At 34.5% G+C, this 23,190-nt stretch overlaps 2 protein-coding genes across 4 annotated transcripts in view; one reads left to right on the forward strand and one right to left on the reverse strand.

Annotated features, from left to right (window-relative positions):
* LOC131162198 (caffeoylshikimate esterase-like) overlaps positions 1 to 13,735 on the reverse strand; it is a 63,965-nt gene extending 50,230 nt beyond the window's left edge. Inside the window, exons 1-5 of one of the 2 annotated variants that reach the window (XM_058118421.1) lie at positions 13,214 to 13,735; positions 12,775 to 12,953; positions 8,323 to 8,352; positions 6,487 to 6,613; positions 6,245 to 6,391 (exon numbers count right to left, since the gene is read on the reverse strand). In XM_058118421.1, coding sequence (XP_057974404.1) covers positions 6,245 to 6,391; positions 6,487 to 6,613; positions 8,323 to 8,352; positions 12,775 to 12,953; positions 13,214 to 13,262 — 532 coding nt within the window. In that variant the 5' untranslated portion in view covers positions 13,263 to 13,735. The other variant, XM_058118431.1, reaches the window with a different exon arrangement.
* A 2,276-nt stretch (positions 13,736 to 16,011) lies between these two features.
* On the forward strand, positions 16,012 to 20,611 carry LOC131163919 (uncharacterized). Of its 2 annotated transcripts, none has more exons than XR_009139180.1 (2): positions 16,012 to 17,324; positions 19,717 to 20,611. XR_009139180.1 is itself a non-coding variant. In XM_058120748.1 (2 exons), exons 1-2 carry the CDS (start codon positions 17,102 to 17,104, stop codon positions 20,500 to 20,502), a joined length of 597 nt encoding a protein of 198 aa, XP_057976731.1. In that variant the 5' UTR covers positions 16,012 to 17,101; the 3' UTR covers positions 20,503 to 20,611. The 2 variants fall into 2 exon arrangements, 1 of the variants encoding a protein (XP_057976731.1); XM_058120748.1 differs by having other exon boundaries at positions 20,129 to 20,611.
* Positions 20,612 to 23,190: the final 2,579 nt, after the last annotated feature.

Consider the following 23,190-nt stretch of genomic DNA (forward strand, 5'->3'; position numbering starts at 1 on the left):
AGTCCCTTTTCTTTTCCCTAAACTTTTCCATTAATCTTCTTAAAAGATCAATAGCTTCTGTGGTAGATCTCCCAAGCATAAAACCAAATTGATTTTCTGGGATCTTCGTTTCTAATCTTAATCTTTGTTCAACTACTCTTTCTTATAGTTTCATAATATGACTCATAAGTTTAATTCCACGATAGTTATTACAATTTTGAATATATCCTTTATTTTTGTATATAGGTATTAAAGTGTTTTTCCTCCATTCATCTGGCATTTTCTTAGTTTTTATAATTGTATTATATAAATTAGTTAACCATATAATTCCGTTATCACCCAAACATTTCCAAACTTCAATTGGGATGTTATCTGGTCTCATAGTTTTCCCATTTTTCATCTTTTTTAGTGCAAACTTAACTTCATTAACTCTAATTTTGCGAATAAATCTTATATTTTTAGTCTTTTCCTCATTTGACAATTCTAAGTTTAAGCCTTCTATTTGGTTTTCGTTAAACAACTTACTAAAGTAACTTCACCGTCTTTCTTTAATATCTTTGTCCTTAACTAAGACAATATCATCCTCACCTTTTATACATTTTACATTTCCTAAGCCCTTACTCTTCCTTTCTCTAACTTTAGCAAGTTTAAATATATCTCTTTTCCCTTCTTTTGTACCTAATTTATCATACAAACTATTAAATGATCTATATTTAGCTTCACTAATGGCCCTTTTTGCATCTTTTCTTGCTTCCTTATATTTTTCAAAGTTATCTCTATTTCTACATTTTTGCCATGTTTTATACCAAATTCTTTTTGTATTTATGATTTTTTGTACATCTTTATCCCACCACCAACTTTCTTTGCTATTTGGGAATCTTCCTCTTGATTCACCTAAAATCTCTTTTGCTATCTTTTTAATAGAGTTAGCTAATCTATTCCAAAGAGTATTTGTATCTATCCCATTCTCTAAGATCCAATTTCCATCTTTGATCATTTTATCTTTAACTTTTATTATATTTTCTTCTTTTAGATTCCACCATCTAGTTCTCCTACACTAGTTTATTTTATCATTTTTCCTCCATTTTTTAATACATATATCTAACACTAAGATTCTATGTTGTGTGGTTAGGCTTTCACTTGCAATAACTTAACAATCCTTGCTTGATAAATGATCTACCCTCCTAGTTAAAAAAAAATCTATTTGAATTTTATTTTGTCCACTTTTAAAGATTATTAAGTGTTCTTCTCTCTTCTTAAAGCAAGTATGAATTATACTAAAATCATATGACATAGCAAAGTCTAAGATCATCTCCCCAGACTCATTTTTGTCTCCATATCCATATCCTCTATGTATCCTCTCATAATTTTTATTATCTCTTCCAACGTGTCCATTCAGATCTCCTCCTATAAATATTTTCTCAGTCCCTAGTATGCCTTGTATAATACTATCCATATCTTCCCAAAATTGTCTCTTAAGATTTTCTGCTAAGCCAACTTGAGGAGCATAAGTACTAATGATATTTATTATCTCTTGTTCTAATACCATCTTGATTTTTATAATTCTATGCCTTACTCTAGTTACATCCACAACGCTATATATTAAGTTTTTGTCTATAATAATGCTAGCTCCATTCTTATGTTTTTCTTTTCCAGTGTACCAAAGTTTAAATCCTAATTTATCAATTTCTCTAGTTTTCTCTCCCACCCACTCAATTTCTTGAAGGCAAATTATATTAATTCTTCTTCTAATCATTGTATCCACAATTTTCGTGCTTTTACCCGTAAGTGTCCCTATATTCCAAGTTGCTAATCTAATCCTAATTTCCTGAACTAACGTCTTTACCTGCGTACGTCCAGAATGATGCAGGAACCCTCGCATATTTGACACCGTACCCGGGCGCTGACACGGCGCATTGCTTCGGGGCGACGACCTAGCCCACCCTCGACCACTTTTCGCTACACCCGGGTGGTTCAAGTGCAACGCATTGCTCGTAGGGGACGCCCCAGTAAATATTCGGTAAGGATTCATATCATAGTGATCTGACAAATTTTACGCTGGCTATCAACTACCTAACGCAACCCTCCTCCTTAACCCAGGCTTGGGACTGGCTGTGTGTGAAAAAATTAGGACATTCAATGCATCACAGGTGGAGTTGGGCCACTAAAAAACATGTACAAAAATTAAAGTTGCTGAAATTCAAATGTTAAGGTGGATGAGTGATATAACATTAAAAGATAAAGTAAAAAATGAGAATATACACAATAATTTAGGCATAACACCTATTGAAGACAAGATATGGGAGGAGTGGCTTAGATGGTTTGGGCATATGAGATTGCAGGCATAATAGAGCACCTATGAGGAGGAGTGAGTTAGTTATTGTTTCTAGCGTGAAAAGGGGTTGGGGTAGGCCTAAAATAACTTAGAATGAGGTACTGAGGAAGGATTTATAGCCCTTAATCTAATAGAGGAAAATGCTCTCTATCAGTTGAATTGGCGGAAAAGGATTCATGTAACCGACCCTACGTAGTACGACTAAAGGCTTGTTGTTGTTGTTTTTGTTGTTGTAGGCAGTAGAAGATAACAAATCAAAGTAGTAGAGATCTCCAGCTTCTTTTCCTTTTGCCAATTGTCTTCCTCATCTAAAAATTCCAAATTACAACAGGATCAAGGAAAAAGGTAATTGAACTATTCAAGGATTTCGTAAGCCTGCTAGCAGATGATAGGTTAAAAGGAGAGATATGAATATTGAAAATAGAGGACAGGAAATAGAATAAGCAGATTTTGCTGTCCCTGTGCCACAAACAACTAACAAATTAGCAAGGTAAAAGTAGGCAATGCATTAGACTAGTGAAATTTGGAGAAGAGACGAGGTATGCTTGTCACATAATATATGGTTGCAGAATCTATAATCCATGATTTAAAAGAGGTACTGGATCTAAGACATGTTGTAGGTTGTCAAACTGAGAAACAGATGCAACAAGAACATATGCCTGCCAAAAAGCACTGTACTGTTGAAACTTAGAATATTCATTCTCAGGTACAGGCGGGGTTCTATGTTCCAACTTCTAAAGAAATGGGTGTAGAATCAGGAGTTGCAGCAGTAGCATTAGCTTCTTAACAGCTGGGATTCTCTTGCAAGAAAAAAACAAAGTAGAAGTCCTGATTTGAGGGGTAGAATATCTGATAGAAAAATGCTTAGTTGGTGCTCCCTCCACTAAAACTGTGACATGTAAGCTTGTGTGGGGCTACATTCCTTATGCAAGCATAGTTTTAGTAGTGGGGCCACAGTACCTGGGGAAAAACAATCTGGGGAAAAACAATCTGCTATTGGAGTCTCCTTAGTAACTTCGACTTTAAAAATACTGGATGATGCAGGGGCAGCATCAAGGTTCTGCAGCCACGAAGAAATTAGAAGAGAGGAAGGAAGGAGAGAAGAATTAATGCTAAACACACATAATAAACTACCAACTTAACCCCACAATTCCTTAACCCAACTCTTCTTAATTATTTTCCAGCAAGGATCTTCCCAAGGTCTTAGTTTTTGTCCTACATCACTGGGTCTTGCAGATATGGGGATTAAGGGTAGCAAGCTTAACAGCTGACAGGGTAGATGGCTTGGAAACAAGTTGGATATTGAAAATGTTAATAAAAAGATGGATGGGCCTGATTTTTTAAGTTATGCAAGTCTGGATATGGGGCACTAAGCAATGGGTTGTTCGGGAGCAGATTAAGTTCACAAATTGGTCGGGCTCTTCCTCGAAAGAAGCCAGGCAGGTGGGCATCTTCCTAGATCAGTTTCAAAAGACAATGAAGGGGATGGTATGGTCATGGAGGCCATCTGTAAAGGGGTGCAGGATTTGCAAGGGGTGTGTCAGTTGGAGGGAGTAAAGATAAAAACTGTTCTCAAAGCAATAATTTGGTTTCAAAGGAGATAATTAGCAGATTGTGCTCTAGGTGATCAAACAGATTCTAACAGTACAGAGCCCATTGCTACTGCGCAGCAAGCTCTTTCTTCTTTGCTGTCTTCCCTCAGAAGGGTGAAGCAGCTTGCTGAGAAGCCAGAGCTTGGACAGAATTCGATAAAGAATTTTTATAGTCAGATGATGATGGGGAGTCTGTGAGTCTGGCAAGGGATTGTTACTTGTTCAGTCAATTGCAGGAAATGAGATGGAGGATAAGTTTGATTCTCTCTCACTTTCATAGTCAAAATATGAAGGGACCACAGATTGTAAAGTGGAATTGGCTGAATGCTCGTTGTTTATGCAGTAAGAGTGGGGAATGATGTCCCTAGGAGCTCCTCTGAACAGGCACAGGTTGGCGCTCAGTTGTTGAACACACATGATTTAGTAGGAAATTCTAATGGAAGAGGGGTCTTTGGCCATTATTCTTTCTGTTGAGTGTAGTCCTAATGATGTCTTGATTCAGTATGCTTTATATAGAGTTAGTCCTGTGCATGAGCCTACTTAGGAGGACCAAGGGGGCTTGAGTTCCAAAACGTTATCTTACCCACTCCTAACTTGCCTAAAGTTACTGATATTAATGAGAGAGATTCATAACCATTAGTGTTTTTTTTGGGGGCATGAGGAAGATGGGGCTGATTAAGTAAGATATGAAAAGAATCTCTCTTGGTATTGTTTTTTTTTTTCCAAGAAGCTAAACTTTAATGTTTGGATATGGTGTCCGCCGCCGGGGGGGGGGGGGGGTTTGTTGTTTGGTGTAGGTAGGTAGGTATTTGGGAGTGTAGGTACAAGGATTGGGGCTATACGAGGCTCTCACTTGTCGAGATGCAGCTGGGGGTCCTTATTGTGTGGCATACTCGCGCTATTTGGGAGTGCAGGTACAAGGATTGGGGCTATACGAGGCTCTCACTTGTCGAGATGCAGGTGGGGGTCCTTATTGTGTGGCATAGTCGTGCTATTTGTAAAATTGACAGTCTTGTAGGTTTTTTTCCCTGTCTGCTTTGTTGGAAGTTAGAGATAGGTGAGATTTCCTAGGGAAAAAGGAGGGAGGAGAGTAGATTTACTTTGACTATGCAGAATTTTGATAGGTTTATTAGGGAGTGTGGACTATGGAAATTCTCTAGGTCAATGGGTAGGGGGAGCAGTTGCCAGTCATTTAGATAGGTTCTTTTTTGTAGACAGAGAGGAGATGAGTTTCCCAATTGTTCTCAAGCTGGTTCGTCTCGATCATTTTCCTATATTGGAGTCGTACTCCATTCAGGTTTGAAAACATGTGGCTTGAACATTATTTTTTTTCATTGGTTAAAAATACTTGGAGAGAAGGTTTTGAGAGGGGTTGGGAAGGATTTTGGATGATGAAAAAGCTCAAGTGTCTTAAAGAGGTGTTGAAGTAGTGCAATATTGAAGATCTTGGAAGCGTTTTGGCTAGCTGGCTAACAATACTAGCATTGTAGGTAAGCTGATCTGTTGGATAGGAAAAAGGAAGAAGAGAGCCTTTTGAAGTGAGAGGTGTTGCGAAAATTGAATGCACAACGGAATAAAACGATCTTACAAATGCAGCAATCAACAATGAAATATACAGAACAACAATCATGCAGATTAAAATGAAAGCAATAACAATGATACAAAGAATTACATGGTTAGGCAATGCCTACATCCACGGGAGCAATCGGCAATGTAATTCCTACTATCTTGTGTTCAAAGACTTGAACATTATATAGGTACAACATAAACCATGTATATATAAGTTTCCCGGAGGCTTTCCCTCCAAAACCCAACCTGTCTAACATCCTAATTCAAAATTTGAAAACAAATGCTGAGTAACCGAGGCAAACCGTTGACGGTTTGCAAAGACATCGTCGACGGTTTAATACCGGGAGCAAACAGTCATTCTAACAGGTTCAGAACCATCGACTGTTTCATTGCACTGGGACCAAACCATCAACGGTTACAGGGAAACCGTTGACGGTTTCCTCCTACATGTCAGCATTCCTGTTTTCTTTAGGTTTTCTCTTTGTACATGTCTTCCACTCAATCATATGAGCCACATATTACAACAAGAGGCAATCAAGAGGGTGTCAATGAAAAATGGGTTGGAGGTGATCTTTGGGGAAATGAGGAGTTGGAGGGAAGAAAACAAAATTTAAATAGGTTCAGGAGTGTAATTGCAATTAAATTAATTTTTTTTTTTCATAAGTTGGCTAACGGCAAGATTAGAAGGAATTTGAATAATCACATATTTAACTACTTATGAATTTTTACATAAAGGAACCACAAAGAGGTAAGACAGAGCTTAGTGCACCTTTGACTTTGGAGAAATGCTCGATAGCATCAGTAACAAGTAGGTCAAAGCTTGGAATATAGCCATGAAGACCTTCAGAAAGACCAAACCCTGGGTAATCCATCGCAAAAACTCCATATCCAGATGATGCTAATCTTCTAGCGATTCCTGCATCAAAATTCAATGAAATAAATAAGATCAATCATCAAAATGTCTCAAAAGTAGTAATTAACAGTCATAAATTCTGTCATGAGCAAACATGCCTTCAAAGAAAAAAGTGCAAGTGTCTCCATAACCATGACAGAAACAAACCACTGCTTTGGGAGAAGACGTCTTTGGAAGCCAATTTTTTGAGAAAACTCCCAAACCTCTAGAGTTCACCTCATACGACTGTATGACAGAATATCATATAATTATTTCTCTCATTTTAATAATCAACCTATAGCATTATATGTGTATGTGTGTAGGTAGAGGCCCTATAGCGAGTTTTGCATGTAGATGCAACTATAGTCATGAAAAATGCTGGCATAATAAGGATTCAATCGCTAACCCAAAGATAAAAAGGCTAAAGCTTTGTTCAAATGTTAAACGATTCTTTGGTCGCTGATTGGTTTTGATGGACCAACCAAAACACCTTTGAGCTTGAAGAAAAAATAATAGTAGAAAAAATTATGTAGTTATCCAACAAAAGAACCCACTTGTCATATAACTATTGTATTGAAAGGCATACCCTTACATAAATATGAAGAAACAGGGTTACAAAATGCCGGACAGATATATAAAAAATATACGAAGATATGACATACATGGTATGTCTACGCATCATAGTATGTATAGTAATAGAGGCGTATGGAACCAAAAAATAAATCCAAAAACTCAGGAGGATCCAGCAACGAGAGTTCATGACAGCGGCAAAAAAAGTTTAATTCTGTCTTTTTCAGTTACAAATATTAACATCAATAGATTCTCATGACATAAATTTAAGCATGAACAGTTTTATTAAAAAAAAAAAACATTAAATTTAAATTTAATAATTGAGGCCTAGCTCAGGTGGTAGAGGGTTGGGGTGGGTGTAGGAGATCCGGAGATCAAATCCTACACAAAAAAAAAGGGTAACTGTAAGAGGCAAAATGAAATTTAAATTTAATAGACAAAAAATTTCGAAGTACCAGATTCTATTATCTTGGATTAATTACTCATATGGATTAATTATGCAAGGAAAAGAAATCAATGTAGATAAGATATTTACAGTTAATCCAAGTTCATTAAAATGGAAAGTGCGTCTGACATGCTATGGAACTAAAAGATACCTCTAAAATTAAAAGGAAATTTTTATAAAATGGCTATAAGATGATCTATGTTATATGGGTAAGAAATGTTGCACAACTAAGAAACAATATATCCAAAAGCATGAGCAGCATGACTCCAAAACACAAAGCAAAGAATGAATATGCTCATAGTAAGCTACTATTGGCATTTGTAGAAAATAAAGCAATTTGCAACATAGACCAGATGGTGCTGATCCACCTAGTGGGACTTAAGGCTTTATTGTTGGCATCCTCGAGCCACAAGGCTCCCCACTTTGCGAGGATAGGAGGAGAGTCGCTCACAGTGTACACAGCCTTACTCCTTCTTTTATGCAGAGAGACTATTTCCTTGGACTCGAACATGTGATCAACTGGTCACAAAGGAGCAACTTTACCGTTGATCCAAGGCCCACCCTCCTAAGGCTTTATTGTTGGTGGCATTAATATTCTACTAGCTACTACTTGATATGCTAAAGCAAATTTTGGACATGGAATGCTTCCAAAAAGCATGCATAAGCTAGTATACTTTTATAAGAGGAAGTTAAGCGGGAAAAACAAATACTTACAACCACCCCCAACCCACAGATTTTATCATGAGGCAGACTTAAAGATGTTTAATTGACAAGATATGAACAACAGGATACAACGGAAAGTGCAACTGATAGATTTAACAAGATGTTTGTTTCTCCATTAGGTAAAATAGAATTCCAATAATGCAATCTACTCAGTTCTTTTCATAGGCGCAGACAAAATCTCCTTAAAAAACTGCATAAATAGTCAGGAGTTCTTTACCTCATTCATTTTCAATTCATCACATGGCATCTGCAACACAGTAAACAAACAAAATAATCACACCAGTAATTATTCCAAAAAAAAAATGTTTAGAGAGAGAGAAACTTGACCACCATAATTTAGCAAAGAGAGAAAAAAAATGGCAAAAATGTCCTCAAAAACTCATGTGAAGAAGTGCACAGTGGTCGAACATTGACACACTCAAAACAGAAAAAGATACAACTTCTCATTTTGAAGAGTGTAATGGAAAAATTTGTAAATGAACATTCTATAGCTGTGTAAACAATATATTGACCGGACATTATTGATATTAACCAAAACAATAATGTACAAATACAAATAAATTGAGGCCACAATAATCCTCCTTTTTTCTTCAATTCTAAAGCAATAATTCCCATAAAATCTTATGCCATTGTGTCTTCCAATTTTTTTTTTTAACTGCTTCAACTTATGTTCTCTCTGATCACCCTTTCGTCTCCGTGGCACTTTCAACTTGAATCAAATCACTCATTGTCACCAAGCATCAACCAATCTATCTTCTTCACACATGACCTAATCAATCAAGAGAACTTTCCTCATCCAGTCCTTGGCTGGATTTACCTCTCCATAAACTCACAAACATGGCTCATTCTATCACTTTTTCATATCTTCAATTCCATAATCTACCTTGATATTCTCATTCCAATTAATTCGATGGACGGAAACCATGCTCATTTTTGTTTTATCAAATTTCTCCAAGTACTCCATATTCATACCCATCTTCAAAAAGATATTTCCATTTCATCTATCCTAGGTTAATTCTAGCAAGGAAAAAAAAAAAAATTGAAACAACCTCTCCTTTTCTTTGTGAATAATGAAATCAAAAATTGGGGGACACGCCCATTTAGTATGTATTTGCTCATTTCACTGCAAAATTTCACATGTTAAATCCCATATATTTTGGCTTGGTTCTACTTACCTTAATTTATGTGTATACGCGTGAGTCATGCATACTTCAAATTATACCAAATATAATGTCATCGATGAAGACTGACAAAACAATCAAGGTCCATCTCAACTGAAGTAGCACCCCTTGGAATAAATAACTTTTAATATGCAATAACGCACCCACCCACCTCACCAAAAAAAAAAGGCATTCAAAAATGAAAAAAAATAAAATTGAAAAGGCCCAAAACCCGTGCCCTCATATAGAATCAATAACTATTGACCTGTTATGAAATATAGGTGGATGTCCCCCATGTCAACTATGAACCTACCCTATATATCTACATTAATTCATGTCCCATGTGAACCTACCTCATATGTTTGTACGTATAAAGTGTATGTCACCCCATCTTCCACCCCTTTGATTTTCCCCCTAATAAATGCTTAACTATCCATATTGCCCTATAAAAGGGCACCCTCCCCTTCTCATTTGGGACACATTTGATGCTTCCATGTAAGTAGACATATAGTAAGGATAAGAGAAGAGGAGAGATAAAGTGAAGAAGGGATAAAGAGGAGATAGAGATATCTTGTACAAAGCATTTTTCATATCCTATTGTAATTCCTCCCGTGATAGTAAAGTTTTGATCCCATCTGCCCGTAGAGTAGGCATGGCCGAACCACGTAAAATTTCGGTCTCCTCTCTATTTATTTTCTACATTTTTATAACACGTTATTAGCACGAGACTCTAACCACCTGACATATTTCTTTAATTCTTATTTAATTCACGAGATTCTAACCGACTAATATATTTCTATATACAGCCTTAATGGACTGTTTTATTTATGTTTATACCGCCTTAATGGTCAGTTTTATTTTTGTACCTCCTATATATATATTTAAATCTTCCATATATATATATATATATATATATCCCCCGAAAAGATAGTCCTCCTGAAAAGGCAATATATTTAAATTTCTCATTTATATATTTAAATCTCCCGAAGAGATAGTCCTCTTGAAGAGGCAATATATTTAAATTTCTCGTCTATATTTTTAACCTCACGAAGAGAAGTTAAATTCAACATCCTGAAGAGGTGAAACATTTATTCTCCATATGAAATAGTATATTTAACCTCCGGAAGAAATGTTAAATTATTATTCAATTTAATATTATAAATTGAAATCGTACTCCTAAAGAGTACAAATTGAGAAAAATAAAAATAATGTTCTTGTAGTCCAAACACCAGAAGATGTCCAACCCATTGGATACAAATGGGTATTTGTGCGCTAGCGAAATGAAAATAATGAAATTACTCGTTATAAAGCAAGGCTTGTGGCACAAGGTTTCTCACAGAAACCCGAAATTGATTATGAAAAGACATATTCTCCTGTAATGGATGGAATCACATTCAGATTCTTAATTGGACTAGCAGTTGCTGAACGACTAAGCATGCGTCTTATAAACGTAGTAACAGCATACCTATATGGATCGTTGGATAATGAAATTTATATTAAAATCCCGGAAGGATTTAAATTGCCTAAAACAAAGCCCAAAAATTTATATTCAATTAAATTTCAATGTTCTTTATATGGACTAAAGCAATCTAGATGCATGTGGTACAATCGATTAAGTGAGTACCTTGTGAAAGAAGGTTTTATAAATGATCCAATTTGTCCATGCATTTTTATTAAAAGATTAGAATCTGGATTTGCTATAATTGCTGTTTATGTTGATGATTTGAATTTAGTTAGAACTCCTAAACAGCTCACTACAGCTAATAATTGTTTAATGGCTGAATTTGAAATGAAAGATTTAGGCAAGACAAAATATTTTCATGGCCTATAGATTGAACATGTAAATGGCAAAATTTTTGTTCATCAATCTAAATATACCGAGAAGGTATTAAGGCAATTCTATATGGACAGAGTTCATCATTTGGGATCTCCAATGATGGTGCAATCACTTGATGTTAAGAAGGATCAATTTCGACCTCATGATGAGGGGAAGAAATTACTTGATCCTGAAGTAGCATATTTAAGTGCTATCGACTTTCTAATGTATGTGGCCAATTGTACAAGACCTAACATTACATTTGCTGTAAATCTACTAGCAAGATACAACTCTGCTCCTACTCGTCGGTACTGGAATGGAATTAAGCACATTCTACGCTATTTTAGAGGTACATCTGATTTGAGTCTATTCTACTCATTTGATTTCAAATTTCAATTAATAGGATATGCAGATGCTGGACATCTATCTGATCCTTACAATGCTAAATCTCCAATTGGATACGTACTTCTTTACCAAAAAACTGCTATATCCTGGAGATCAGTAAAACAGACAATTACAGCAACATGCTCCAATCATTCTGAAATACTAGCTATCCATGAAGATAAAAGAATGCTTGTGGCTTAGATCAATGATTTCTCATATCCAAGAAAATTGTGATCTTCAATCAATCAAGAATATTCCAACAGTTTTATATGAAGACAACGCTGCATGTATAGCTCAACTAAGAGGAGGATATATAAAAGGTGACAAAATAAAGCATATCACTTCAAAATTCTTTTATATGCATAAACTCCAAAAGAATGGTGATATAGATGTTCAGCAGATCCGATCAAGTGATAATTTTACAGATTTGTTCACCAAAACTTTGCCTACTACAACATTCAAGAAATTGACTTATCTCATCGGAATGAGATACCTTAAAGATCTTAGTAGAAAGAGTTAATATATGGGTGACATCAAAGGGAGAGTGTTATGAAATATAGGTGGATGTCCCCAATGTCAACTATGAATCTATCCTATATATCTACACTAATTCATGTCCCATGTGAACTTGCCTTATATGTTTGTACTTATAAAGTGTATGTCACCCCATCTTCCATCCCCTTGATTTTCCCTCTAATAAATGTTTAACTATCCATATTACCCTATAAAAGGGACCTTCCCCTTCTCATTTGGGACACATTCAATGCTTTCATGTAAGTAGATATATAGTGAGGATAAGAGGAGAGGAGAGGAGAGATTAAGTGAAGAAGAGATAAAGAGGAGATAGAGATATCTTGTATAAGGCCGGTTTCATATCCTATTATAAATTTTTTCGTAATAGTAAAGTTTTGATCACATCCGCCCATAGAGTAAGCTTAAGCGAATCACGTAAAATTTTTATCTCATCTCTATTTATTTTTTATTTATTTTCTGCATTTTTATAACAATACCAATCTCTTAAAAGGCAGCAAGGGAAATCCCTTTTCAAAATGTATGATTTCAAGATCCACATTTAATACCACCATGTAAATAAGACACTGCACACGATCCCAATATCAACCACAATTTATTGAGATGTAAAAATCAAAACCCTATGACCAATCATGCCCCTCTAATTAAAACCAATTTCCCAGAAAAAAAAAAATCATAAAACAAAAAAACAGAGCAACGTGCGCATTGAGACATAGCCGTATTTAATTCTAACCTAAGGAATGAACACTGCCATTAATAAATAAATTCATTGCAGTACCTTCATCAAGTAATGGTCGATTCCCAGCTGAATTTCCTTAAATGCTTCGCGGGCGCGCCGTCTCGCGGGCGCTTCGTCCATGTTGGCATCCAAAATGCTCTGCAGTTCCTCACTAATCCCCTTGAATTTCACCGGAGGCGCCATCACTCCACCCTTCTTCTTCCTCCTTATCCTAAAACCTGATTTGTTTCAAACGTATATATGAGCTGAAATCCCAGAAAACACGAAGGGGTGAAAAAAACAGAAATTTGTTTTTGTAAATCAAGAGAGACTGTGTTGCATAATTACTCTCGCCAAATGGGCATCCCATAAAAATCTCAACGGAAAAGAAAAAGTACAAATAAACCCAGAAAACCCACAAATAAACTAAATAAATAAAATAAGAGGGTGTTCGTTTTTTTTCCCCAAAAACGGAAGAGCGCGGGTGTTGTGTCAGTACCTTCGCGAAATGGGTATTGCCTGTAAATATCAAGGCACTTCAAAGCCATATGTTTTTTAGACGGAGAGAGAATCCGGAAAGGTCGCTACAAGGAACGGGCAATGAGTTGACAAAAATGAATATAAAATAGAGGGGAAACTGGATCCGACTTCCGAGTGGAATGCAATTGTTAAAATTAGGATTACAGCAGTAAGTCTGCGTTCTGTGATTTGTTTATTGGAAATAGCCGCAGTCACCCACCCCCTGTCGTCACCTAGCTTTTGAAGATTCAAAGACGACGGAGGATGCACACAGCGACGCAGGAGACGAGACGAGACCAGAGAGAGGACAGCAGCGCGCCATGGTGGTGGAGTGGTGGGCATATAACCACGTGGCTACGACTGGCTGTAAGATTGGGAGAATAGTTGGGTTCATTGAGTTGATTTTTCAATTCAATGTTAGCTTTAACTAAGATTTACATTTTGCCTGATGTACGAATCATTTCATTTTGAATTTCTTTGTGTATGTCGTAATATAATTATTATAATATTTGTTTCTCAGAAGAAAAATGCTAAAGTTGGAGAGCCGTGCTTGCCCCGCTCCTCCATTAATCACGGTCTATTTTTTGAATGTTCAAAAGTGCGATAGTGCGTGCTGCATTTGAGCACTTGCTGTAGAAACTTTGGGGCGCACGACGACGATGTAATGTCAACCGGCAACAAGCGAGGAAGTCTTGAATTAAAAAAGGGCTCAAAAGTCATAACCGGACGTCGGACCAAGAAACATATTTGGACAAAGAATGAGGTCGTGAATGAATTCTACTCCCCAAATTTAACTTTTAAATTGTTAAGATTTTAGACAAGGTTGGCTAAAATTTTAATTTTTTTATCTAAATAAATATAGACAAAATCAAGTTTACAATCATGGAGTTGGTGTGCAAATAAATTTTTTTTTCGCTTTAAGTGCAAAATAAATTCACTTAACACTTGTTCAAAAGAACAATTCCTTGTGATCATGTTAATCATGTGCATACTTCATAACTAGTAGAGGCGAGTTCGATTAGTCACATATTGGCCATGTGACTTGAGGTGACTTGAAGAGACTTGAGGAGATGTAGGGATCAAGCCAAATAAACCATGTGCTAACCATGTGACTTGAAAACCTCCTAAAGAAAGGTAAGTTAGATTACATATGTTGACCATGTGACCAAAAAAGTCTATAAGAGAGCATGTCAAGTCAACCATGTCTACTAATCACGATTAGGAGAGACAGGTGAAATCAAGTCATCCATGTGTTGACTAAATAACTTGAAGAGCCTTTAGAGGTAGATCAAGTCAGTCGTATTTGACCACTTGGCTAAGAGAGCTCTAACATAGAGGTAGGTCAATGCAACCACGTGTTGACTACATGATCAAGAAGGTCTCCAAGTAAAAGCAAATCAAATAAATTATTTGCTGCCAACATGATCATAAGGGCCCAAAGAAAGACAAGTCAGGTTAACCATGTGCTGACCACATGACTAGAATAGCACACAAAAAGAGCTAAGTCTGGTCTATATATGTAGGCCCCATGATTAGAATAGCCTCAAAGGAAGGCAAGTCAATCTGGCATAAATGTGTGACCCAATTATCACTTACAAATACTAAGGATACATTAGGTTAGTCACTTGTTGATCACTTAACCATGAGAACTCCTATGTAGAGGCAAGTTAGGTCAAGTCATCCATGTGTTAACCATGTGACAAATGAGTCATATGTTGTCCATTTGACCTAAGAGCTCCCACACAAGAAGGTCAAGGAAGCCACATGTTGACCACATAATCAAAAAAACCCCCAAGCAAAGGCACATAAAATCAATCACATGTTGACCATGCAAACATAAGGGCTACTGGGAATGCAAGTAAGGTTAATCGTGTACTAATTATGCAAATAGAAGATTAGTCAAAGGAATGTAGGTCAACATGTGTTGGCTAAGAGCCCCCAAAGAAAGACAAATCAAGTTAGCTTAAGTGTATGGCTATAATAGGGGCAATCTCACTAGAAAATATAAACAATTGGTGACTAACCATCCAAAGGCCACCATTAGCACCAATGCGACGGAAAAATTCCTACCCCCATGCTAAAATATAGAAGGAAATTAATGTGATTAAAGCTACAAAAATTAAGGGGCAATTTTTTTGTACTAAGTAGTCTCTTAATGGAGCAATTCATTAAATAACTTTATTGATTAAAAGATTATTGGTGTTTAGATGTGTTGTTAAATATCTTCTTATTATCTCGACTAGCAATGAAAATGATGCTTAATGTTATTTAACAACTTCTTCTCGTCTTCCCCCTCTCCTTTTTGCTCTCTTCACAAGAAGAAAAACATCTTTTATCTTCTCCCACCTCCTCTTCTTCTCTCAACCTCACCCTAGAGCATACCACTATTTCGTCCTCCTCTCCTTTTCCCTCTCATGATGGTAGACCAACAAATGAACCATACCGATCTCTCTACGACACAACACAAGCATCATTTGTGGTATAACATATCAGTCTCTCTCTCTCTCTCTCTCTCTCTCTCTTATTTTTTCTCTCTTTGAGAACCACCATGTGTTACCATCATCACTGGTGCTTTATTGTGTGAACCAAGATCTTAACAGCAAGGTTCGACTCTTTCTTTCTCTCTATTTCTCTCTTATTTTTAATATTATCGACCATTCTTTTAAATATAGTCCTAAACCTACTTCTACGTTCTTGATTTCTTTTTTAATCTAATTTTTAGATCCCTCCTCTTTCATCTTCAATGTGTTTCGGTTTATTAAGAACTAAGAATGTCAAAACGGGTCAAAACCCGACGAATGACCCATGACTCGTCTGTTTAAAATGGATTCGGGTTTATACAAGTTAACTCGTTTATAAGTGGGTCAATCTGTGACCCACCTGTCTATAAACAGGTCAACTCGGGTTCGGGTTGGGTGACCCATTTATTTAACCCACTAAATCCTAATTCCTCATGCCCTATGGGAGAACATAAAACCCTAAATCCTAATTCCTCTTGCGGGCGCCGCGGCTGCCTCCTGCTGCTCCTTGAGTCCTCGTCTCCTCCACAGGTCCCAGCTCCAATGTCTCCACTCCACAGCTCCACTGCCGTGCCTGTGCGCCCTTGCGTGATCCTTCAGCTCAACCCAAGTTCAGCAAAACCAGGTCGCCGATGATCGGAAGAAATCGGCAAACACCCTTGTTTCTCCCTCGAAAATTTGAGTGAAGATCGATAGCTCACCACCCATTTCGATTTCTCCGACGAGATCCACAAATTTGGGCAGGAATTCTCCAAAGGTATCGCAGGGTTGATCGTCGGCGATGACCTGGTTCTGTTCGGCAAAATACTCTTTGAGAGCTTCGAGGGCTTGCAAGCTCCTTAGATCAGCATCAGTGGGTCGTCGTCGCCATCTCCGCCAACGCCCTCACCCTCGCGAGGATGCTTCGCTGATCGCACAGCGTCTGCGTCTCCTTCCAGCTTCCACAGTTCCACTTCCACCTCCAATCTGTCATTTTATATTTTATATAAAATAATGCCATTTTATGTGAAATTTGTAAAAAATTTAAAAATAAAAAAATTATATTTTTAAACAGCTAACCCAGGATTTGCATGGTAGCAATTCGTTTATGACTCGTTTATAATTTGTCTAGATTCAGCCTTAAGCCCTTTTTGCCACCCAAAATGAGAGAGTTTTTCTCATTTTATTTTTAAAATAAAATAAAATATTAAATAATACTCTAATTGAGAAAAAAATTTTCAAACTGATGCTCACGTAATTGTAACATCAAGTTGCGAGATTTAAAACTCCAGCGAGTAGGAAGATGACGCGTGACAGAGCAAATCTCGTAGGACTAAGATACGAGATTTGTTGCATAGAAAATACGTGAGATGATACGTGGCAAATCTCGCAAGTTGGTCTTGCGAGATTGGCTTCGCTCATTCTTTTGCCCCTTTCTCCTTCAATTTTCTTCGCATTACAGAGCAGCTAGCATCAGTGCAACAGAGAGTAGAGGTCGGACGCTTTGCAGGTTACCGTTGGCGAACGTTGCTACTTGTGAACGTTGCTGGCAGGAGTTGCTTGAGGAAGAAGCTTATAAAAGGGGGAGATGGGGTAAGGTCTTTGAAACCCTAAGCTCATTATTTTTTGAATTGAAAATACGTATTCTTTGATTGGTTGGTTTGTTAGTGTGACTGATAAGATCGTGGGTGTGTGCATTATTTAGTCCGTATTACCTTCAATTCGTTGATTGAAGGTTTTTATTTGAAACGCCCAAATTTGAGGTATGTATTTTAATTTTATTTAGTTTTCCATTTAATTTTTTTATTGCAATATTTATTATAAGTGTATTGAAAATTTAAATATATATATTTAACAATCATGAGATGATCCAATTCATATAGTTCAACAATCATGAGATGATATATTGATAATTTTAGATCCAATAATTAATAGATGATTTTTTTTTCTTAATTTTAAAATTGAATTATATTGCGTCAATAATTAATATGTTATAATATATGATTAGTTTCTAATATGTTTTACACTAAAATTTAAAATATTTTTAATTAAAATTTTAATTGATAATTATGTTCTTATTATTTTAACTAACATTGAAATGTTTTTATTAAATGATAATAATAAATAAATTATTTTGTAATAAAAAACAATCTTATTCTTGATGTATATATATAACATGTGATTGTCATATTTGTTTGTATTAAAATAATATTACTAATTAAATTAATAATTTTAATTTATTTTATGTTAATTTAAATTAATAATATTACTCATATTTTTTCTCATATATATATATATATATTAGATTTATAAAATTCACTAAAATTTATTTTATTTATAAAACCGACCCTGCTTATGGACAACGCCAAAAATGTATTTTTATTTTTTTTAAAAAAATTCACTTTAAAAATTTTTAAATATTGATTTTTGGCAAAGCATCTTTTGTAAATAATAAGTGTTATGAACACCTTTTTTAAGTGTTCCCAAATGAAAGCTTAATGGTTTTGAGCCCATTTAGCTCTTCTACTATGCATTGGTGCACATGTGCATATAATTAAAGGACCAGTGTTGTTAAAACTTAACATATAATCAGTGAAATAAATTCATTAAAAATGATCATACATCACTTCCATTAATATTATGTTTTTTAAGAAAACAATCAAGACCATTTCATTAATATTTAATACTAGGAAAATGACCAAATTCTTACAAGAACTTCTCAAAACAACATAATGTAGGAATTACATTTCCAATGAATTTTTGTTTCTTGAATAGCTTGTTTGATCTTATGTTTCATATTTTTAGTGTCTCCTTTGATCATAACCAAATTCCTCATTTTTCATATATTATAGACAATAGCTGCTCGTATAACTTTTACCTTGTGATCTTTTGTACTCTTCAAATTAGTCAACTTGTCCAAAATTGTATTCCACTTCAAGTTTTGAAACTGAAGATTCAGTTGTTCCATTGATCCCTTAAATATCATTTAAATTTTGTTATAATTTACTTCCTAAATTAGCACTTGAAATCAAATGCTGGATATTTTCATAATATATATGTTTTTAATTTTCTAAAAAACTTATTTATTTTATTTATTCATAATTCTAGGTCATATTGTGCATAGTGGTAGTAATAAATTATATAAAAATATGGTACCTGTGGGGGGATAGGACAATAAGAAGCATGCATTGAGATAATAATTTTTTAAAATCAATTGAGTTATTTAATCCTATGGTAAATTAAAGTGATAAAGTGCTAATTGAATTATATTTTTCAAAATGAGTTTATATAAATGGCTTAAAACTTCTCAAATTGTAGTTAATAAGAATTTCTGAAGAAATTAAAAATAAGCTTTATTACATACAAAATTGTTTACCAAAATTTAATGAAGAATACATAGAAATACGTGGCAATGTAAGTTTAATTATTTTAAATTAAATTGTATTTATATGTAAGTTTGTCAAGATTCTATTTCTCATCTATTTAAGTTACATATCATTGTTGGTATTTAGGTGATAAAGTGAAAGGGTGAAAATTATTTATTTAGTTTAGAGCTTTTATTTAAAAATTAAAAATCAAGCAACTCATGTTTAATATAACTTATTTAATTCTTAATCCAACAAAAAATTAATAATAAATTTGAGTGACATATTGATTTGAATGCCTCTTGCATGACTGATACAGTGATATGAATTGCATACTGGTAGATATTATAGGTTCTCGCATGCTCAGATTCGATTATTACATTGTTTGCAAACGTTTCAGGGGTATGGTAAAAATGAGAAAATGTTCAAATTATAGACGATATGTTGGCAAAATTTCTGTAGGACTTTTCCCAAAAAAGTATTACATGCATGCAAAAATTGTTTCGAAGTGACGAGTGAAACATTAAGGAAGATTGCATGCTCATGAGCGTATAGAAATTAATTCTTGATTACTATTGACTTTGCATATCACTTATACATACAATTGTTATTTTCCGTAGGTCTTTTTTCTTTCCCGAGTATCGATCTAAATGGCAGGAATTTCAAACAGTACTCCGGTGACGATATTGTTGTACATAGAGGGGGACATTATAATCGGACCAACTGGTGTTAATTATAGAATTCCGTCAGTTCGATCTATTCGAATTGGCCATAGGTGTAAATTAACTAAATTGTATATGAAGATATACAAGTATTTGCATATTGATCCAAATCAATATGCATTGCGGGTAACCGCAAGATTCCCTATGCAAGGGCATCATGATACAGTCCTCCATGAGGCTGTTCCCGTAACTGACGATTATGGTCTACGGCTCAATGCATTGTGTTGGATGCACACTGCGTAGGGACGACATATTTAACTGTGCAGTTATATGTTGAAACCATTTCTTACATAAGTGTTGCTGCGGATAGGCAGACGGGAACCTCTGTTGAGCATGTGGTTGAAGCGGAGGAGGAGGTCGATGCACCCGCTATGCCGCCTCGTTCTCGTCCTGAGACATCATATTAGTTCTTATCGCGTGCGCTTCGCATGGATGATGATTACACAGTACCTCTTGGCGGAGATGATTTACATCCAGGACGACGGGACAGGACATCTGATGCAAATGACCAACAGGGAGAGGGCAGACACAGACGGTAGCCACCACGACCCCGGAGACGACCTCGCTGCGGCACCGAGTAGTTTAGCATTATTTTCATTGCATTTCATTTGTATGTATATCATTGATTATTTTTATTTCATTTGTATAGTATTGATTATTTTTATTTTATTTGTATATCATTGATTATTTTTATTTCACTTGTATATGATTTGATTATTTTCATTTGACTTGTATATCATTTGATTATTTTCATTTCATTTATATAGTCATGTGTCTTATGCGCACTTCATACTCTTGAACTTGGTCTTTGAGTTTATTTATTTATTTAATTTGTCTGCTTAGTTGTTTGTTTCTTTTTGTGTGACTAGTTATTATTTGGGTCCAATAAAAAAATTTCTGTGGCACGATATTTGACTTACCAACTACCGTACAAATTAATGGATTTCAAAATTAACTCAAGTGAATATAAAAATCAAATTAAATTGAGATGAATAAAATAACTTTTATTTAACTAAATAGTGAAAGATTAGACCTTTACTCCAAAGAACTAAATCCTACAAAATGTTAAAAATGACACATAACAATTATATGTTGCAACATGCAAAGTGCGGAAGCCTTAACCCAAAATGATAATGGATAGAATTTTTTTGTTATTTTAACTTTGAATGGTATCACAACATCTATTATTTTCCTAAGTGTATTTAGATCACTTAATTACTATTTGTTGATTGGTTTGTAAACTAATTATAAATTCGGTTTTAATTTATCTTGACAATATAAAAATAATAATAATGTGAGCTTTTTAGGAATTTATGACAAATAATAGATAAAAAATTATTTTCAAAATAATAGGAGTATGAGTTATATATATGTAGCTATATATTACATCGAGTGAAGTATGATTTTTAAGGATTTTACCCACTAAGATAAGTCGAAATAAAACTTTTTCATTTTTATTTAACTAGGGGCCAATTTTTAAGTAAGTAAAATTAGATTCATAAATATATCAATATCTTCTAATTTTTTTCTAAAAATGTTTGTAAATATCAAGTTCTTTTGATTAATACTTCAATTTTACGATAATAGTTTGTAATTATGAATAAATAATTCAAAAAATTCAAATTTTATAAATTAAATAGGAATTTTTTTAAAAATTAACTCCTTGAGATTTAAATAATTTATGCCCCCAACGAAAAGAACTTTTTACAAAAAATAATTATCTACAAAAATATTTATCTAAAAATAATTTTATCTACTATAAGTATTTTTAGTATATTTATTTTTAAAGAATACTTATTTTTTTGAATTTTTTTTCAAATAATTACTAATTCAGTTTTCAAAAAAATTGAGTACATTCAAAAGCCTTCCTTGGAAAATATTTTATAATTTTTTTTACAATTATAAATTAAAACACATTTTGTGTTATTAATGTCGAATTAAAATTTTTTTTCTTTTAATTGGATATAAAACATTTTTAATTTAAAAATATATATATATATATATATATATATAGTTGGTAAATCTAGCAGGAAGAACATGCGAGATTTAATTGGATAAGAAGCAAATCTTGCAGCTTGGTCCTGTGAGATTTGCTCTGCCACGTGTCATCTTCCCGCTCGCTGGAACTTTAAATCTCGCAGTATCAAGCTGCAAGATTACGTGAGTATCAGTTTGGGAAATTTTTTCTCAATTAAAGTATTATTTAATATTTTATTTTATTTTAATAATAAAACTGGAAAAAACTCCAAAATGAGAACCACCACACACCACCCACTATCTCTGGTGCTCAACTATTCAAAAATAATAAGAGGAAGAAGTAGCAAAGGGCCATAGGGGTGTTGGCTTTGTAGCTTGCCAACCTATACACATTTTGGATTGTTAATAAAAGAACTGAACAAACAAATATGTCTTGATATGGGATTTCTATTTTTCCCTTCAGGATTAACCATAAAAATTGGAATTCTTTTAGCTTTTGTTTGATGATTGCAAATATGTATTTTGATTGTTGGGGTTACTTGAAAAATAGAAGAAATATCCAATTAAATAACTCGTTGTTGGATTTTTGTCCTTTCTAGTTTGGATTTGATGGAAAAAAGTTGAAGATTTTTTGAGTTTCTTATCATGGTTTTTGAGGTTGTAGAGAAACAAAAGTTTGAATAATTTTAATTTATTTTTTTTATTGTTTAGGTTTTTTAAAACATATTGAGATTTTTTCCAAACAACATAAACTTTCGGTGATCAAGGGTTTAATAAAGCTCTAAATTTGATTTGCATATTCAAAACCATACTTAGAATTTTGTGCTTAATCCTTAATTTTATCATACACCCCTAAGCCAATTATATAAAGGGGAGAAAGGGAACAAAAGTGGATCTCACATTCATTCTATTTTTTCCGGATTTAATCTTTTCTCTCACTTCCTTTTTTAAGTTCTATCATCTAATTTGAGCACTGGAAGTCTAAAGGCTTAAAGTAGTAAAAGGACAAGTATTGGCCGACTCCTTAGCTCATTATCTATGTGTTGAAATTGAATATCCTTAAGTTGTCATTGGGATGATCATCCAAGCCCAATGGTATGCAGTCTAATGTACAAGAACCAAATATGGGTTGGAGCTAGAATAACCATAACCTTTCTATTGGGGACAAAGGTCACCATGTCTATAACCATGTTGAGTATTAACAACCATGTTGAGTATGAAGTCTTGATAGTAGGACTTTATACCTTGCTACACATGGGGTGAGATCGATAAGTAATCAGAGATTCTTTTCTAGTGATGAGTCAAGTGGAAGGGGAATATATCAGTAATAGTCTAAAGCTTTGGCGTTATCTCTCAATTGTATAGAACTTAATTGTGAAATTAGATGAAATTATA

Source organism: Malania oleifera, chromosome 1 (assembly GCF_029873635.1).
Source record: "Malania oleifera isolate guangnan ecotype guangnan chromosome 1, ASM2987363v1, whole genome shotgun sequence".
Taxonomy (NCBI): domain Eukaryota; kingdom Viridiplantae; phylum Streptophyta; class Magnoliopsida; order Santalales; family Ximeniaceae; genus Malania; species Malania oleifera.